Source organism: Xenopus laevis, chromosome 5S (genome assembly GCF_017654675.1).
Source record: "Xenopus laevis strain J_2021 chromosome 5S, Xenopus_laevis_v10.1, whole genome shotgun sequence".
In the NCBI taxonomy this organism is placed as follows: domain Eukaryota; kingdom Metazoa; phylum Chordata; class Amphibia; order Anura; family Pipidae; genus Xenopus; species Xenopus laevis.
The window spans coordinates 84,441,647-84,459,969 of NC_054380.1; the positions used below are offsets into that span (position 1 = coordinate 84,441,647).

The 18,323-nt window shown below is 39.6% G+C and overlaps 1 protein-coding gene across 1 annotated transcript in view; it reads left to right on the top strand.

Annotated features, from left to right (window-relative positions):
- LOC108717438 (CUB and sushi domain-containing protein 1) overlaps positions 1–18,323 on the top strand; it is a 786,063-nt gene that overhangs the window by 423,026 nt on the left and 344,714 nt on the right. The window contains exon 7 of the mRNA XM_041564732.1: positions 18,151–18,238. Within this exon, the coding sequence (XP_041420666.1) occupies positions 18,151–18,238 (88 nt within the window). The remainder of the gene's footprint in view (positions 1–18,150; positions 18,239–18,323) is intronic.

The window sequence follows — 18,323 nt, forward strand, 5'->3', positions numbered from 1 at the left end:
AGAGGCCAGAAAAATTATGCCATATAAATGCAGAAAATATGCATTTTTTTGGTCGCAGCCACTGAAGCACAGTTGACAGAAAAATTATGCCATATAAATGCTGAAAATATAAATTTTTTTGGTTGCAGCCACTGAAGCACAGAGGCCAGAAAAATTATGCCATATAAATGCAGAAAATATGCATTTTTTTGGTCGCAGCCACTGAAGCACAGTTGCCAGAAAAATTATGCCATATAAATGCTGAAAATAGTAATTTTTTTGGTTGCAGCCACTGAAGCACAGAGGCCAGAAAAATTATGCCATATAAATGCAGAAAATATGCATTTTTTTTGGTCGCAGCCACTGAAGCACAGTTGACAGAAAAATTATGCCATATAAATGCTGAAAATATAAATTTTTTTGGTTGCAGCCACTGAAGCACAGAGGCCAGAAAAATTATGTCATATAAATGCAGAAAATAGGCATTTTTTTGGTCGCAGCCACTGAAGCACAGAGGCCAGAAAAAATTAAACCAGTAGGGTTTGCACCCTAGTTTGTAACGGTGGCGGAGGGAGGAGGAGGACGCTAAAGGACAGCTGTGTGTGGAGTCATGAGGCTTGAAGAGAAGGACAGCTGCATAGAAGTCAGAACAAGTCTTCCGGCGTGCAGTAACCCTCCGAGATCCACCCCTCATTCATTTTAATAAAGGTCAGGTAATCGACACTTTTGTGACCTAGGCGAGTTCTCTTCTCAGTTACAATCCCTCCTGCTGCACTGAAGGTCCTTTCTGAGAGCACACTTGAGGCTGGGCAAGACAAGAGGTTCATGGCAAATTGTGACAGCTCTGGCCACAGATCAAGCCTGCGCACCCAGTAGTCCAGGGGTTCATCGCTCCTCAGAGTGTCGATATCTGCAGTTAATGCCAGGTAGTCCGCTACCTGCCGGTCGAGGCGTTCTTTGAGGGTGGATCCAGAAGGGTTGTGGCGCTGCCTTGGACAGAAAAACATTTGCATGTCTGACGTTACAGACTGGCCAAAGGGCTTTGTCCTTGCAGGTGTGCTCGTGGCAGGATTACTGGCACCTCTGCCCCTGGAATGTTGATGAGTTCCTGAAGTGACATCACCCTTAAAAGCATTGTACAACATGTTTTGCAGGCTGGTTTGTAAATGCCGCATCTTTTCGGACTTGTGGTATGTTGGTAACATTTCTGACACTTTATGCTTGTACCGAGGGTCTAGTAGCGTTGCGACCCAGTACAGGTCCTTCTCCTTAAGCCTCTTGATACGGGGGTCCTTCAACAGGCATGACAGCATGAAAGACCCCATTCTCACAAGGTTGGATGCAGAGCTATCCATCTCCGCTTCCTCATTATCAAGGACTGCATCATCCACGGTCTCCTCCCCCCAGCCACGTACAAGACCAGGGGTCCCCAAAAGGTCACCACTAGCCCCCTGGGAAGCCTGCTCCTGTTGGTCCTCCTCCTCCTCCTCCACAAAGCCACCTTCCTCCTCTGACTCCACTTCTGGCACCTCTCCCTGCGTTGCAGCATGTGCCTGGGTTCGTTCTGGTGATTCCGACCAGAAATCGTGCGCTTCCAGCTCCTCGTCACGCTGGTCTACAGCCTCATCTGTCACTCGTCGCACGGCACGCTCCAGGAATAAAGCGAAGGGTATTAGGTCGCTGATGGTGCCTTCGGTGCGACTGACCATATTTGTCACCTCTTCAAAAGGTCGCATGAGCCTGCAGGCATCGCGCATAAGCACCCAGTAACGGGGGAAAAAAATCCCCAGCTGTGCAGATCCAGTCCTACCACCCAGTTCAAAAAGGTACTCGTTGACGGCCCTTTGTTGTTGCAGCAGACGTTCCAACATAAGGAGCGTTGAATTCCAGCGAGTCTGGCTGTCAGAAATCAAACGCCTGACTGGCATGTTGTAGCGCTGCTGAATGTCAGCAAGGCGTGCCATGGCTGTGTAGGAACGTCTGAAATGGGCCGACACCTTTCTGGACTGGGTGAGAACGTCCTGGAATCCTGGGTACTTGGAGACAAAACGTTGGACTATTAAATTTAACACATGTGCCATGCAGGGCACATGTGTTAAATTGCCTAGTCTCAACGCTGCCAACAGATTGCTTCCATTGTCACACACCACTTTTCCGATCTGCAGTTGGTGTGGGGTCAGCCACCGATCGGCCTGTGACTGCAGAGATGACAGGAGTACAGATCCGGTATGGTTTTTGCTTTCCAGGCACGTCATCCCCAAGACAGCGTGACAACGGCGTACCTGGCACGTCGAATAGCCTAGGGGGAGCTGGGGGTGCACAGGTGTGGAGGAGGAGAAGGAGGACCCAGCAGCAGAGTAAGAAGAAGAAGAAGACGAGGTAGAGAGCGATGGAGGAGTAGAGGTGGTGGCAGAACCGCGTGCAATCCGTGGCGGTGACACCAACTCCACTGTTGTTGTTGAGCTACCCATTCCCTGCTTCCCAGCCATTACCAAGTTCACCCAGTGGGCAGTGTAGGTGACATACCTGCCCTGACCATGCTTGGAGGACCATGCGTCAGTAGTCATATGGACCTTTGGCCCAACACTAAGTGACAGAGATGCGGTAACTTGGCTCTGCACATGTTGGTACAGGTGTGGTATTCCCTTTTTAGAAAAAAAATTGCGGCTGGGTACCTTCCACTGCGGTGTCCCAATTGCTACAAATTTGCGGAAGGCCTCAGAGTCCACCAGCTGGTATGGTAAAAGCTGGCGGGCTAAGAGTGCAGACAAGCCAGCTGTCAGACGCCGGGCAAGGGGGTGACAGTCAGACATTGGCTTCTTACGCTCAAACATGGCCTTCACAGAAACTTGGCTGGTGGCAGATGACTGGGAATGGGAACAGGTGGTCAAGGTGGAAGGCGGAGTGGAGGGTGGTTCAGACGGGTCAAGGAGAGCAGAGGTAGAGCAGTAAGATGCTGGACCAGAAGGAGTGTGGCTTTTAGTTTGCCTGTTGCCTTTGAGGTGTTGCTCCCAAAGTGCTTTGTGCTTGCCGCTCATGTGCCTTCGCATAGAAGTTGTACCTATGTGGCTGTTGGGCTTACCAAGGCTCAGTTTCTGACTGCACTCATTGCAAATTACAATGCTTTTGTCAGAGGCACACACATTAAAAAAATCCCACACTGCTGACTTTTTGGAAGTGTGCGATCTGGCGGTAACAGTAGAAGTTGGCGGCATTGGCGGCAATGGCGGGTGCGTTGGCCGGCTGAACACAGGTGCCGATACATGTTGTTGCCCTACTGATCCCTGCGGGCTGTCCTCCCTGCTTCTTCTAAGTCTTATTCTCCTACTGCCTCTCTGACTCTCCGTCTCTCCATCTGAACTACCCTCCTCTTGCTCTCTTCTACTAGGCACCCACAAAACATCAATCTCCTCATCATCATTCTCCTCAGATGCATCAATTTCTTCTGACACATCACAGAAGGAAGCAGCAGCGGGGACCTCCTCCTCATCACTCATTATGTCCATCTCTATCGTGTTCTCTGCCAGAATTAAATCTGGTGTAAGGTCCTCATCTCCTTCATCTTCTTCTGGCAATAATGGTTGCGCATTACTCAGTTCAAGAAACTCATGGGAAAATAACTCCTCTGACCCCAGTGAAGAAGGGGCACCGGTGGTGGAGGAAGTGTTACGTGGGGTGGCCATAGCAGTGGAGGATGAGGAGGATGTTGTGGTAATGTTAGAAACGGTAGAGGATGGGGTGTGCTGTGTAAGCCAGTCAACTACCTCTTCAGCATTTTGGGAGTTCAGGGTCATTGGCTTTTTAAAACTGGGCAATTTGCTAGGGCCACAGGATTGCATAGCAGCACGGCCCCTAGCACGGCCTCTGCGTGGCGGCCTGCCTTTGCCTGGCATTATTTTTAAAAAAACAACAACAACAACAAAAACTCAGTTGGTTTTTCTGGAAACGATAATACACACAGCTAGATGGCGGGTTGAAGAAAACACTGTGCAAATAATGCCTACAAAGTCAACGTATACACTACTACAGCGGTGGATACGGATTACGTAAAATATATGAATGCTGCTTGAAAAAAAGTAACTCAAGTGGTTTTTCTAGAGACGATAATATTATCAATATTTAGACAAAATGTGAACAAGGTCACACAGCTCGATGGCGGGTTGAAGAAAACAGTGTGCAAATAATGCCTACAAGGTCAACGTATACACTACTACAGCGGTGGATACGGATTACGTAAAATATATGAATGCTGCTTGAAAAAAAGTAACTCAAGTGGTTTTTCTAGAGACGATAATATTATCAATATTTAGACAAAATGTGAACAAGCTCACACAGCTCGATGGCGGGTTGAAGAAAACACTGTGCAAATAATGCCTACAAGGTCAACGTATACACTACTACAGTGGTGGATACGGATTACGTAAAATATATTATGGCTGCTTGAAAAAAGTGACTCCGGTGTTTTTTCTGGAGACGGTAATATTATGGATATTTAGACAGAATGTGAACAAGGTCACACAGCTCGATGGCGGGTTGAAGAAAACAGTGTGCAAATAATGCCTACAAGGCCAACGTATACACTACTACAGCGGTGGATACGGATTACGTAAAATATATTATGGCTGCTTGAAAAAAGTGACTCCGGTGTTTTTTCTGGAGACGGTAATATTATGGATATTTAGACAGAATGTGAACAAGGTCACACAGCTCGATGGCGGGTTGAAGAAAACAGTGTGCAAATAATGCCTACAGGGCAAATAATGCCTAAAAGGTCAACTTATACACTACTACAGCGGTAGTAAAATAAAAAAAGTAAAATAAAAAAAAAATGAATATTAAAAAAAAAAAATTAAAGTTGGTGCTGCTGAACTACTAGGAGCAGCAGATTAGCACACCAGTCCCACTCCCCAACACTGCTAGACTAATAGCACTGGGCTCTTATAGTAGTAGTAGTAGTAGTAGTAGTAAAACAACAAAAAAATAAATAAAAGCAGTCCTTACAAGGACTACTGTTATTGCAGCAGTCAGCAGATGAGATCAGAAGCAGGACAGCTGCCCACTGCAGCTACATACAGAGCACTGCAGTAGAAGGTAGATTACTAGCCAGCAAAGCTACCTAAGCTTAAATGTCCCTCAAACCCCTGCAGACTTCTGTCCCTCCAATAACAGAGCAGTATCAAAACGATTACTAGCCAGCAAACTTTCAACTGTCCCTGAAATCACTAACAGGCAGCAGCTCTCTCCCTACACTATCTCTTCAGCACACACAGGCAGAGTGAAAAAACGCTGCAGGGCTTCGGTTTTTATAGGGAAGGGGAGTGGTCCAGGGGAGAGCTTCCTGATTGGCTGCCATGTACCTGCTGGTCTGGGGTGAGAGGGCAAAAAAAAGCGCCAACAATGGCGAACCCAAAATGGCGAACGTCGCGCGACGTTCGCGAACTTCTGGCGAGCGCGAACACCCGATGATCGCGCGAACAAGTTCGCCGGCGAACAGTTCGCGACATCTCTACTGTCAACCATTAATGGCAGAAATTACATTTGTTCTCAAAAATAAATGAATGAATACATAAATAAAGCATAATTCTCTGAAGGCCAAACATACATTTATGCATTCAAATGTAATTAGTTTTCCTAATTCCCTTATCCATTTCCCTACTTACAGAGATGAGCATGTAATGAATAAGTATCCCCTCATTTTTAAAAAGAGCAGTATCCTTAATCGTGGTCCTTTCTGAGTGTTACAGTATTAATTGCCATCCTCATTATTCTTCTCATTAATGGCCACAGTTCTGAAGGAACCTAAGATAAAAAGCCACCCAATTTCACTTTCTATGAGAAAGTCTTCTTAGTGACTTTTACCTCAATTTGGTTTCACAACAAATATTTTACTGGTGCTAAATACTTGACCAAAGTGGATTCATCCTATTGACTTGGATAGGTTACACAAGGGTCTGGGGTGGGTGTAAAATAATTGTTTAAAACAAAAGTTTTGTTGGCATAAGAAAACTATATAGCTTTATAAATTCCATGACTATTTTTTTTAAAGGAAGAATTTGGGAATTATGATGGCTGGCATAAAATTACATATAAGGACTATTCCACTGAACTATAAATACATGGGGGCAGATTCACTAACTTCGAGTGAAGGATTCGAATGAAAAAAATTCGAATTTCGAAGTATTTTTTGGGTACTTCGACCATCGAATTGGTTAAATTCGTTCGAATTCGAACGAAATCGAACGATTCGAAGTAAAAATCGTTCGACTATTCGACCATTCGATAGTCGAAGTACTTTCCCTTTAAAAAAAACTTCGACCCCCTACTTCGGCAGATAAAACCTACCGAAGTCAATGTTAGCCTATGGGGAAGGTCCCCATAGGCTTGCTAAACTTTTTTTGATCGAAGGATATTCATTCGATCGTTTGATTAAAATCCTTCGAATCGTTCGATTCGAAGGATTTAATCATTCGATCGAATGAAAAAACCTTCGATCGTTCGATCGAACGTTTAGCGCTAAATCCTTCGACTTCGATATTCGAAGTCGAAGGATTTCAATTCGAGGGTCGAATTTCGAAGTATTTTTAACTTCGAAATTCGACCCTTAGTGAATCTGCCCCTTAGTATACTTAATATTTAGTATTATTTTGTAGTATTTAGTATGTCTTTTTAAGATTATACATTTTGTACTTGAAAAAGCATTGTTTTGAAAGGGTTCTTTATCAAAAACTGTTTTTACTAGCATACTGAAAGAAAATACATACTCGTTTTAAAAATGTTTATAAAGTTATTTGTAAATATAATTGAAATTAAAAGTTGTGATGGGCGAATGTATTCGCGAATTCACAGCAAATCTGTCCGTTTCGCCACCGGCGAAGCAATTCGCAAATTTAACGCAAAAATTCTATGGCGAAAATTTTACTGCGAATTGTCGCAAGCATCAAAATCGATGTTTCGCAAATTTTTCGCCAGTTTTGCGAATTTCAATGGGACAAATTCGCCCATCACTAATTAAAAGTATTTATTAACCACTTCCAGTTCTCTGTTTGAGTCTTGCAGTAGCAGAAGTCAGTCCTCTTCTAGCTCACTTAATCCCTAATGTGTGTAGCTGGTTTTATTTATAGTACACAAGGCACTTGGGATAATTTTCTTTTCTGAAGCCTCGCAATGCTCTTATCTATTAAGACAATCCTCTTTAGTGTTGGCAACCTGTGTTCCAAGTGATACTTTATTCGAGTATAATCCACAAATTTAGATGATCAGTCTAACTGAGATTTAAGGCACCACTTCTTCCAAAATATGGTTTCCTTCAGTGCCTGTGGTGATATTATGCATTTATAAACCTAGTTGGTATTTGCATATGATGTGTCACAATTCATTCATATCATCACTTGGAAGCACAGTGTTCTTTTGTGCCGTAGCCTTCCCTATTTTACAGACTTGTCAGTCTTTGTAAAATATAAACCAAATAATATCAATTCTAAAGACACAATATGAACAATAAAAAATGTTTTACAATAAGTTGACTTGCTGTGATATATTATGGCAGTGGATTTCCTCTCCTTAATTTTAATATTTCTGTTTTTGTACTCAATAGCTCTGCAGGTATCAGTGCAAATATAGTAATTACAAGAAAAGAGGACTGTGCTGTCAACTGTAATTACAAATCAAGTTTTTTTGTGAGGTCAAAGGACTCTAGAAATAGAAGTTTTGTTGTTTTAAGGTGAAATAGATAAAGGGTCTTGTGAGATACAGTATTTAGGAATTCAGAACAGTAAAGAAAGTTTGACAAAAAGTGCCTATATATTGATATTTATTTTACCAACCAATAGGTTCAAATAAAAAGTATACAACAGAAAAGTGCTCTTTTTTTTTTTTACAGTGTGGCCATTTGCTACTCCCCACCTACAATTTATAGTAATTTTTCCACTGTGTATCTTTCTGATGTCCTAGAAAGCCATATTTATAGTGATGGGCGAATTTATTCGCCAGGCGCGAATTCGCGGCGAATTTGCGCGATTCGCCGCCAGCGAATAAATTCGCGAAACTCCCGCGAAAATTCGCGGAAAAAATTCGCCCGCGTCAAAATTTTTTTTTCGAAAAACGGACGCCGGCGTCAAAAACGGGCGCCAGCGTCGGAAAAACGGGCGCCGGCGTCAAAAACGGGCGCCGGCGTCAAAAACGAGACGCCGGCGCCGTTTCGCGAATTTTTCGCCGTTTCGCGAATTTCGCGCGAAATTCGCAAATTTTTCGGCGAAGCGAAACGGCGCAAATTCGCCCATCACTACATATTTATATAACTATTTGTACAGCAGAATGATCTGAAGTGTGTGCAGAAAATATAAAGTAATGTTATATTTATATAGTATAGGTAAATTTGCGATAAATCACCCTGCAAGCAATGTAGCTGAGGATACATTTTGATAAACCACTTTATCACATTTACAGATATTTTCTTTAATTCAGAGGAATAATCACTGATATTACTTCATGTGGGATTTCTAGCTTTATTTCCATTTTGTCATCAACAATCATACATACTAAGCATTCATTCTCCATTTCTTACTTTAACATCATGTTATCTGGCTTTAGCTTGATTATCCGATTTTTTTGTTTTCCCTAATTTATTATACAAAACTTCAAAGTCTAATAAGTGCAATTGTGTAATATAAACTATTTCTGGGTATGGGGCACAAAGAATGTTACATATGTGATAAAGATGTGTTATAAATCAAGCTTTTTCCATCAGGGCATACAGTAGTCAATTAAACATATAAAATAATAAATGCTAGATTGAGAAATGTGTTAAGATAAGTCAGATCTTGGTAAATACAAATTAAATTGCATGGTGGCTATAGGGACAATATATTGCTAATTTTTACAATATAATTAATGGATTTTGTTACCTCATTAGTTATTGACGGCACCAGTCAGTGGTTTTGCCAAAATGTTTGGGGTCAGAGCCCATGTCCTAATAAAGGCATTTTAAGAAAAGAAACCACTGACTGGTGCCGTCAATAACTAATGTGGTCTGATTGAACGGATTGGAGGTGGAAACCGTTGGACGTGCATCAGGTTAAAGTAATTTGGAGGTGAAGGGCGCTGACTGTGAAACTTGTGGATTTTGTTACCTGGCATACAGTATTAAAGCAGAATATATATTTACCCACAACTTGTTTACATATTGACCAACTAGCCAAGGATGTCAACATTAGTAAGCCAGAATAATATAGTAGGGATTTGGGCTATGATTGCATGTCTTCATTCATTTGCCTTTCTTTGTCCTTGATATCAAAAGCAAAGGGTGAAAAGCAATTCTGAAAAATTATTTTGGATCACAATATTTCGCAGCACTGTTTAAATAAGTATAAAAAGATATCCTTCCAAGAGTTATTGAGTACCCTGTTGTTTTGGCACCTTTTGTTGACTGCAAAAAACTGGAGGAAAAATGTGTAGCATCCTGAGATGGATAAAGCAAAATCCCTCTAAAAACTTGCAATACCTACGTACAACATCTTTACTTCCTTACTAATACATCCCACCCACAGGGCATAGTTTACCCAGACATAGTGGGAGGTTTACTATTTTACATTGCTTATCAACATATGTTTGCACATTAATACTTTTATAAAACTCCATATTTTGAACTTTTTTTTTTGCATATTTTGCATAGTAAATACTACTTGATTAAGTTTGCCTTGACTTTTCTTATTTTTCCTGCTATCGCTTTCTTTCAGTAGAATAAAACAATACATACTTTTATTGCATTGACCCTTTAATCTTTTACATACAGTATACTGGGAGAAATATATATTTAGATTGAATGCTGGGTTCCAAAACATATATTTCATACATTTAGTAAGCATTCTATCCATAGTAGCTACAACTGCACTGACAGTGTGTTGACAGAGCACTAACCAACATTACATTAGCCATCAGCGTATTGATATAAAGTATATTACTTTTCACTTCTTCAATGAGCCGATTATTGAGTTGTTAATAAATGTTATATTGTTTACTTTCCTTAGTGTCTAGCTTTTCCAAGCTTTTTCCATTCTCTCTTGAGATGCTATGAGACAGGGCTCTTCGTTACGCTGCAAATAAACACGCAGGGCTTGGCCCGCTTTCACTAAGTCCTTGCACTAATTTTCTTCTTTACCCACAGGGCTCTTCTTGGCATAGTTTAACCTGTGCTGTTCAGGGTAGGAGGTAAATCAGTGTATGCAGACATGAGCAAAAAAAGATTTCAGTTGCTATTTTTACACTATGAAAACTAGGTACAATCTAACATGATTTGTATGACAATGGAGCAATTCACCTGTAGAGAACTTTCAAATACTTAAAAATCCGATTTTCACGTTTTTTTCAGATTTTTTTTACCAGTTTTTCAAGTTTTTTTCAGATTTTTCACCCGAAAACTCAGAATTTTTGATTTTTTAAAAGCCAGATTTTATAAATAAAAATCACGACTTTTTCGTGATTTTTGCATTCGGAGTTTAGTAAATAACCCCCTTGATCAACAACTACAACTCTTGCCCTCAATGTGCAGCCCCATGTTAATTATATACCTACTCACTGCAGGTAAAATGGGATAAGAGCCTGCCCCTTAAAACAAAAAATATGCTAGAAGCAAATATTTGCCTAATGTTCAATTATTGCTTGTTTGCTTATGGGGGCCTGTATACAGTAACTGTATAAAAATTGTTTCCAGAAAACAATCCATATAAGGAATGAGGTAGTGTCACGGCCGGCACCCGATACCAGAACAAATGCCAAGCACCCTGGTCTCGGCTCGGCTTCACCAGTAGTGTGACCACCGTTGGGCTTCGGGAGGAGCCCTCAGCTTACTTGGGTGCCACCTGGACTTAACGAGGGGTGCAAGGCGAGATGTTCTAGCTGGCGAAGGGGCACGGCTGTTAGCAAAGTCTTTTTGGGCCGAAGGTTACGGTACAAAGGATTAGGCAGAAGGATGGTCAAACAGGCAGGGTCGAGGCAGGCGGATATCAGAATCGTCAGGCAGGCAAGGGTCAAACCGGGTTGTCAATCAAGGGGTTAAGCAGGAAGAGTTGTCGTAGGCAGGCAAGGGTCAGGATACAGAGTTCAGAGTAGTCAGGATACAGGCAGGGTCAAACATGGATAATCAGAATACAGAATAACAGGAACAGATGCACTAGGCTCAGAAACCACTTAGAAACAAAGTTCTATCACGGGCACTGGCTGGGAGTATGAATGGGCCTTATATACATTCAAATTTCGCGCCAAAACGTGCGCCAATGCACGCTGGCGTAATCACGCCAGCACGCCTGTACCTTTAAGGGGCGCGCAGGCGCGCCGCGCGCCCTAAGGATCAAAGATGGCGCAGGCTCCGGACTAAGAACCAGGCGGCGGGTGTCCCCGCGGCGGGCAACCCCGCCGCACAGGTAGTTTTATTACAGGCAGATCTGTGTATTCATGATACCATTCCAGCTTGATCTCAAAACTGTATTATTTTCTGACTGTCAGCACAATTACTAACCAAACAATCTAAAAAACAAAAAAGACTATTTCTTTACACACATTTTACACACAAGGCTTTACCCACCCCTTGTGACTGATCCTATTAAATGTGCACAACCTAAAGCACTTTCTGTTTGAATGAACTTCCACCCATGATCAAATATAGAGAGCACTACATTAACTGAATCACCTCAAGGTTTTAAATTAGATGGTTTGGTTGACATTTAAGTAGGACTGTCTGTCTCTGTAAAAAAAAATGTGGACAGTGCAAATTCCTAGAACTATACAAGATGAATTATGCAGTGTTCAAAAACATACAGTGATTGCCCTTTTTGTTGGGATGACTAATTCTTTACTGTTTACCCATGCACATGCATAATTCAACAGACTTGAAAATATTTTGTAATCACAGAATAGCAATAACACTATGTTCAATGTCTTTTTTATGCATGATAAAATCAAGAAGTATTTTGTACTACGCTCTGTTGCCATAAACACATTTGGAGAGATAAAATATTACAATTCCTTTTTTAGTTTCAGTGCCCAACGCAAAGAAATATAGTATAGATAAAGTTAATAGGTGATGCTATCGGCCAAGTGTAAAAAGAAAGGAACATTTAAACAGATGGGATATTTTGCTTTTATACAGTAATTGGTGTTAAGGTATCATGATATCTTCGTTGCAGTACTAGATGCATTCAAACTAAATGTTATCTTTTGTCATATAAATCGTGTGTGCATTATGCTTAGAACAGATAAATCAAGTGCAATTTTTTTTTTGTATGATACAGAGATGCATGTGTCTTATATAATGAAACCTAATGGGAGGGTGTATAATGTGCATAAATCTCACCTTTGCTGCCCAGGAGTACCCTTCTACATTCAAAGCTCCCAGCAGGATTAAAAACTTCATAGGTAAAATATTTTTACAAAAGCACCGGTTTACATAATGAAACCTATTCAAACAAGATTTTGGAAATGGCAAATTTTGGGCACAGCTGAATATTCTTAAGCTACCCCTGTGATTTAGAGCTCTTAACCAGGAGCATTCATTTGGGCAATGTTATACATTTTAACATGTGTTTGAGATGCAGCTTAGAACACACCTAAATATATGTGCTAATTTCATTTTCACAAATGTGTTTTTGCACAGTTGTGAGGAACTGCTCTTTTTAACACAAAATGCGGCAGTTTATGCATCTAGTACACACTTATATCATATTAAAATAAATATATACAGTTATAGGACTTGTTATCTAGAATGCTCGGGACCTGGGGGTTTCCGGATAATGGATCTTTCCGTGATTTAGATCTTCATACCTTAAGTCTATTAGAAAATCATGTAAACATTAAATAAACCCAATTTGCCTCCAATAAGGATGAATTATATCTTAGTTGGGATCAAGTACAAGGTACTGTTTTATTATCACAGAGAAAAAGGAAATCATTTGAAAAATTTTGATTATTTGGATAAAATGGAGTCTATGGGAGATGGCCTTTCTGTAATTCTGAGCTTTCTGGATAATGGGTTTCCGGATAACGGATCCTATCCTGTATTGAGATTACAAAAAGCAGAAGTAGATGAGTACTTCAGGCAGGAGCTAAACAGGACTGGAGCAGGACTGGAACAGGACTGAACAAGGGTGAAACAAAAGCAACACAAGAACTGGGAAAGAGCAGAAACAAAACAGGTGGCAGAGCAGAAACAAGAGCGAAGGACAGTGCCTCAGTGCTCAATATTGACCAATGCTCAGGCACCAGCAGTGCCCTATATAAGGTCAGTGCCAGCCCTGATTGGCTGACCACAATCCACCGATAAGAATGCTGGGGTGAAATTGCTAAACCTAAGACCCAGCAGAAGATCAAATGAAAACTTGCTGGCTGCTCTTCTAGCTGCTCTTCTGGCTGCTCTTCTGGCCCAATAGCTAGTGCAAGCGACCAGAAACCAAGAGGTTCCAGACTTTTTTTTAATTACAGCAGAATTTTACTACACATCTGCATGAAATCAATTCACAGCTTTACACATGTGTACATTTGCACATGTAATACATTTAATTTAAAGGTTGGGACTGAATTATCAAATATGAAACTAGGGAATCCTAAAAGATTCTGAGCAGTTTGATATTTTCCCCATTTACCAAACCTTTCCTGACAGGAGCAATTTGCTGACAGTAAATTTTTTTTAACAAATTGACACATACATTAAACAACATTATAGAGTGCTAGTACTTAGCAGCAGCTCTGTCTGCATCTATGCTCTAGGGGATAAGGGATTTGGACTATTCTGATCTATGCTAGAATGAATCGTTCCAGCAGCAAGAAGTAATTGTTAGATCCAAAAACCTCAGCAATATTTCTCCAAGCAGTAACTTCCCTACAAATGACCAAGGGTTTACAATTTTTCAGAAAATAAATTGTTAGATCTGTAACATCTCAGTAATACTTTATAAAAAGATAACTTTAGTGCTCTATAAATTCATGTTAATAATAAAACAATAACTTTAATTTAAAAAAATGGCTAAAGGTTGATAAATAATCTCTTTTGTGATGTTTTTAGCACTTAGTAGTGTAAAGTAAAATAGTAATGCAGTTTTAGGTACCTGCTCTCTATAATAAAAATATCTTTTTGTCATAAATCATAACTGGTTTTTAAGGTCAATGTGGCCACATGAGAAGCAGGACAAAACTACATCTATCCCCACCACAAAGAGAGGAAAAAGGCACAAAGTTGACCATTCCTGCAGTGAACTGAAACTGAAAAAATGAAGAATAAGGGGCAGATTTAAGGGTTGAATTGAAAATTCTAATTCTAATTTTCACATTTTTTTCATGGTTAAAACTGTCAAATGTGACTAGGGAATTATTTAAACTCGATTCAAGTTTAAAAAAAATTCAAATTCGTTTTTGAAGATTTATCACCCTCTGGCCCTTCTTATTCGACTATTTGGCACCGAAAACCTGCAGAATTACTGTTTAAGTCAATGGGAGAGGTCCAGGGATCAATTCTGAGATTTTTGCAGCCTTCCTGACATTCAAGTTTTTCTTTCGGAGAATAAACTCAAATCGAGTTTGATTGAATTTGAATCGTATTTGACTAAAATTGTGGGTCATTTAAATAAGTTCAAGTTTTAATAATTTGATTTTATTAATAGATTTCGGGAAGTTGAATTTCGAATTCATGAATTTAAGGGAGTTTAAATAAACTCACATGAATTTGAAATTCGACCCATGATAAATGTGCCCCTTTATGTAAATTCAGAAGTGCTTATAAAGTGCCATGAGCAATTTTACATTCCATTTTTAAGGTTTACACCTTCTCAGAACTGAATGGAGGAACAAAGGATATATCACTAGAATAGAGTATATTATTGCACTTTCTGCATTAAAAAAAGGTGAACATCCTGTTAAAAAAACAGAAAGCTTTGCCTGTATGTGAAATTCTGGCACTAGAGGCAAGGTTCTCATGTCAGTAGCTCTGCACCTTTGGGACATTATTGTACTTCTAAAAAGTATTGTGTATTCCATTCAATATTGCTAACTTGGGTGGGTATCATGCTTTATAAAACCATGTTTTGTATTTTCTGTTAGTAATGGAGTTACGAGCAGACATTGCAACCAACAAATATTCTTTAAGGTGATTTTACAGCATTCCTTATACAGTATATACTTTGGTTGGAAATGAAATGCCTTCACTGATACGGATGTTGAACCCTGAAGTCTGGATCAAATTATTTTCTGATCTGTTAAAGAAAATTGATACTGATATGTTGTGCCTGACCCAAGAATAAAACAGCTTAGGTTTTAGCGCTGCTGCCGCCTTATATTTAGCCAACACGCAGGGGCGATCCTGGTCCCTCCGCCGCCTGAGGCAGCAGCAGTTGCTGCTGCCCCCCCTCCCCCGGAAATTCGCTCTTAAAGTACCAGGAGCAGCATTTTTGCTGCCCCTGGTACCTAGTGGGGTGCTGCCGCCTGAGACGACAGCCTCAACTCGCCTCATTGGCGAAGCACCCCTGCCAACACGTACATTTCCCAAAGAACTCATCACTTGGCAATTATGGATAAGTGATTACAGGGGAACTGTGAAAAGGCTCCATAAAATGCCTGATTTGGCAAATTAAGGGATTATTTCCATTCTTCCTTTCAGAGATTGCTTTTTTTGTACAGCATTATGTAGATACTAAAAACAGCACTATATATTACAGTTTCTCTGCAGCACAAATGTCTATTTCTTAATCTATACAAATATTTTGGCCGTATCCACTTTATAAAGCAGCAGGTTAGGTTGTTTTGATTTGATTTTTTTTTTAAAGATGGCATTTTTGGGTTTACATGCAGAAGCTGCAAATCAACTTTTAGGTATTGATTCTAGGGCTCCTGCTGATGTTAATGCAACACCTGCAATATGTTCATACCATAACATGTGTTTATATTATATTAACTGAGTTAATATAACACGCTGATGTAAATACATATAACAGAATATTTCTGGGAATATGTATATTTACATAATTAAAATAACGATGCAAACCCAAATTAATACAACCAAACAGTATTCCCTTATTATTGTTATATTATTTTGGGGCTTTGTGCCAGCCCAAAGACATCCCTGCTTTATGTAGGTGAAGAACCATGGCTCCATAATACTCCATAATTTGTTCTGTAAATGCACACAGTCCTGGGCTGCTCTAAATCCCATTATTTTAGGGATCGACAAAACAATTCCTGAGCAGAATGTGAGATTATCTCTGTCGAATGTAAAGGTTCACTATTTGAACAGTTACTAATCAACTGAGGAGCCAACAGATAAAAAAAATGCTCCACTGCAGCAGTGATGCAGACTGCACCTGTTTCAATGCATCCATGCAAATATGCCCTCTCGCATGTACACACGTTTGCACAGCTGGTTGCCAATTCATTTACACACCACAGTTGTAGAGAAGGCAATACTTTCTACAGCATGAATTGGATTTTAATAATAAGCAATTTGTGACATTTTATAAAAGCTTGTCAAAGATCATACTTTTTAACAGGTTAAAATTCAACTTGTTATACCAGCACTAATGCATATGTTTTCATTCATCGTTTAGTGTATGTGATTTAGTCAGCATAAGGTATTCTGACTTAATCCCTTTAAAATAGGGCAAATTGGGAAACTGAAGCTACTCTAATTATTAAATTATCATTATACAATAACTCCTTAACCCATTGTTGTGAATGTTTTGTTTTGTAAAAAAGTCATAGGGGCAAATTTACATAGGGTCAAATATCAAGGGTTAATTAACCCTCGATATTCGACTGCCGAATGTAAATCCTTTGACTTTGAATATCGAAGTCGAAGGATTTACCGCAATTCCTACGATCGAACGATTCGAAGGATTTTAATCCATCGATCGAAGGATTTTCCTTTGATCAGAAAATTGTTAGGCATAGGCTAACATTGGCCTCGGTAGGTTTTATATGCCGAAGTAGGGGGTCGAAGAATTTTTTAAAGAGACAGTACTTCGACTATCGAATGGTCGAATAGTCGAACGATTTTTATTTCAAAGTCATAGTCGAAGGTCGAAGTAGCCTATTCGATGGTCGAAGTAGCCATATTCAACCATTCGAAATTTTAAGTATTTTTTTTCTATTCCTTCACTTAAGCTAAGTAAATGGGCCCCATAGATTTTCCTGATTAAGACAATAGGAAAAAGTGTCAATAGGGCACTAAATTGGAGTAAAATCACTGTCACAAGTTTTTATAATTCCTGCCACTCTGTGCCAAAATGTTTTATCTTAATGGCAAAAAGTTGTAGCCATGAAATTTTGTCAATTTAACTCCATCTTTCTAAATTCAAAGTTATAAGCAAGTGAATGTAGCCAAATACTTACATCAGCTTCAAATTGCCATATATTGTTTGAACAACTGTCTGGAGAAATTTGGTTTTTCAAATTAATTTGGCATCTTGAACAACAATTTAATGGCAAACATACAAAAAACTATGCAGAGTGAAATACTGATACAACAAAATACTGTATATGCAAGTGGGGAGGAACCCCACATGATTATTACATGAAAATCCAATGTTTCAGGGGCATGCCTGTTCATCAAGCATATGCTTTTATAAAGCATATTATTACATACCATAATAATGAGTAAGGCATTTGTAAATCTGATATTCTTAAACTCCAATAATAATTCTTGCTGCAATTTCAGTTTATTCTGCTTTTGTGGGCTTTGTAGTTACAGTGGCGTAAAATGTTAATTTACATCACAAAAGCATATACCACCAACAATTTAAATTTAATACTTCATACATCTCTTACATCTGCTTCTTTTCTGTACATCTTACTTTTGGAGCTACTAGTGAAATACTCACAAAATATACGAAGGACTATAGTGTATTTTCTTAAAACATGTTTAATTAAATGACTGTGATGTGCAAAAAAGGGAAAAATAGTGTACCAGATATCAGTTGCAGAAACATCTGACATATTGGTGCATCACACAAAGGGAGACCTTTTTCAGGAAAGCAGTGCAAACTTTGCACTAACTGCTTGCAGTAGCAATTGAGTTCTGCAAACTATTATCAAGGGTTGCAAAAACTGATCAACGAATTCAAAATTCAAATTCAATGAATATTTTGTAGATGTATAAAAATATAATTGATAGTCTGTAATTCTTAATTGTAATTGTAGTGAGCCAAGGAGGAGTCCCAATGGCAACTGATATGTGCCCTGACCCTGGAATTCCTGAAAATGGCAAAAGATCAGGATTTGATTTCAGGTACGCGTCTCTTTTAAATATGATGTGTAGGATGTGTAGGACATGTTTTTTTCATAAACTATGTATTGCTGAACACTGTATGACT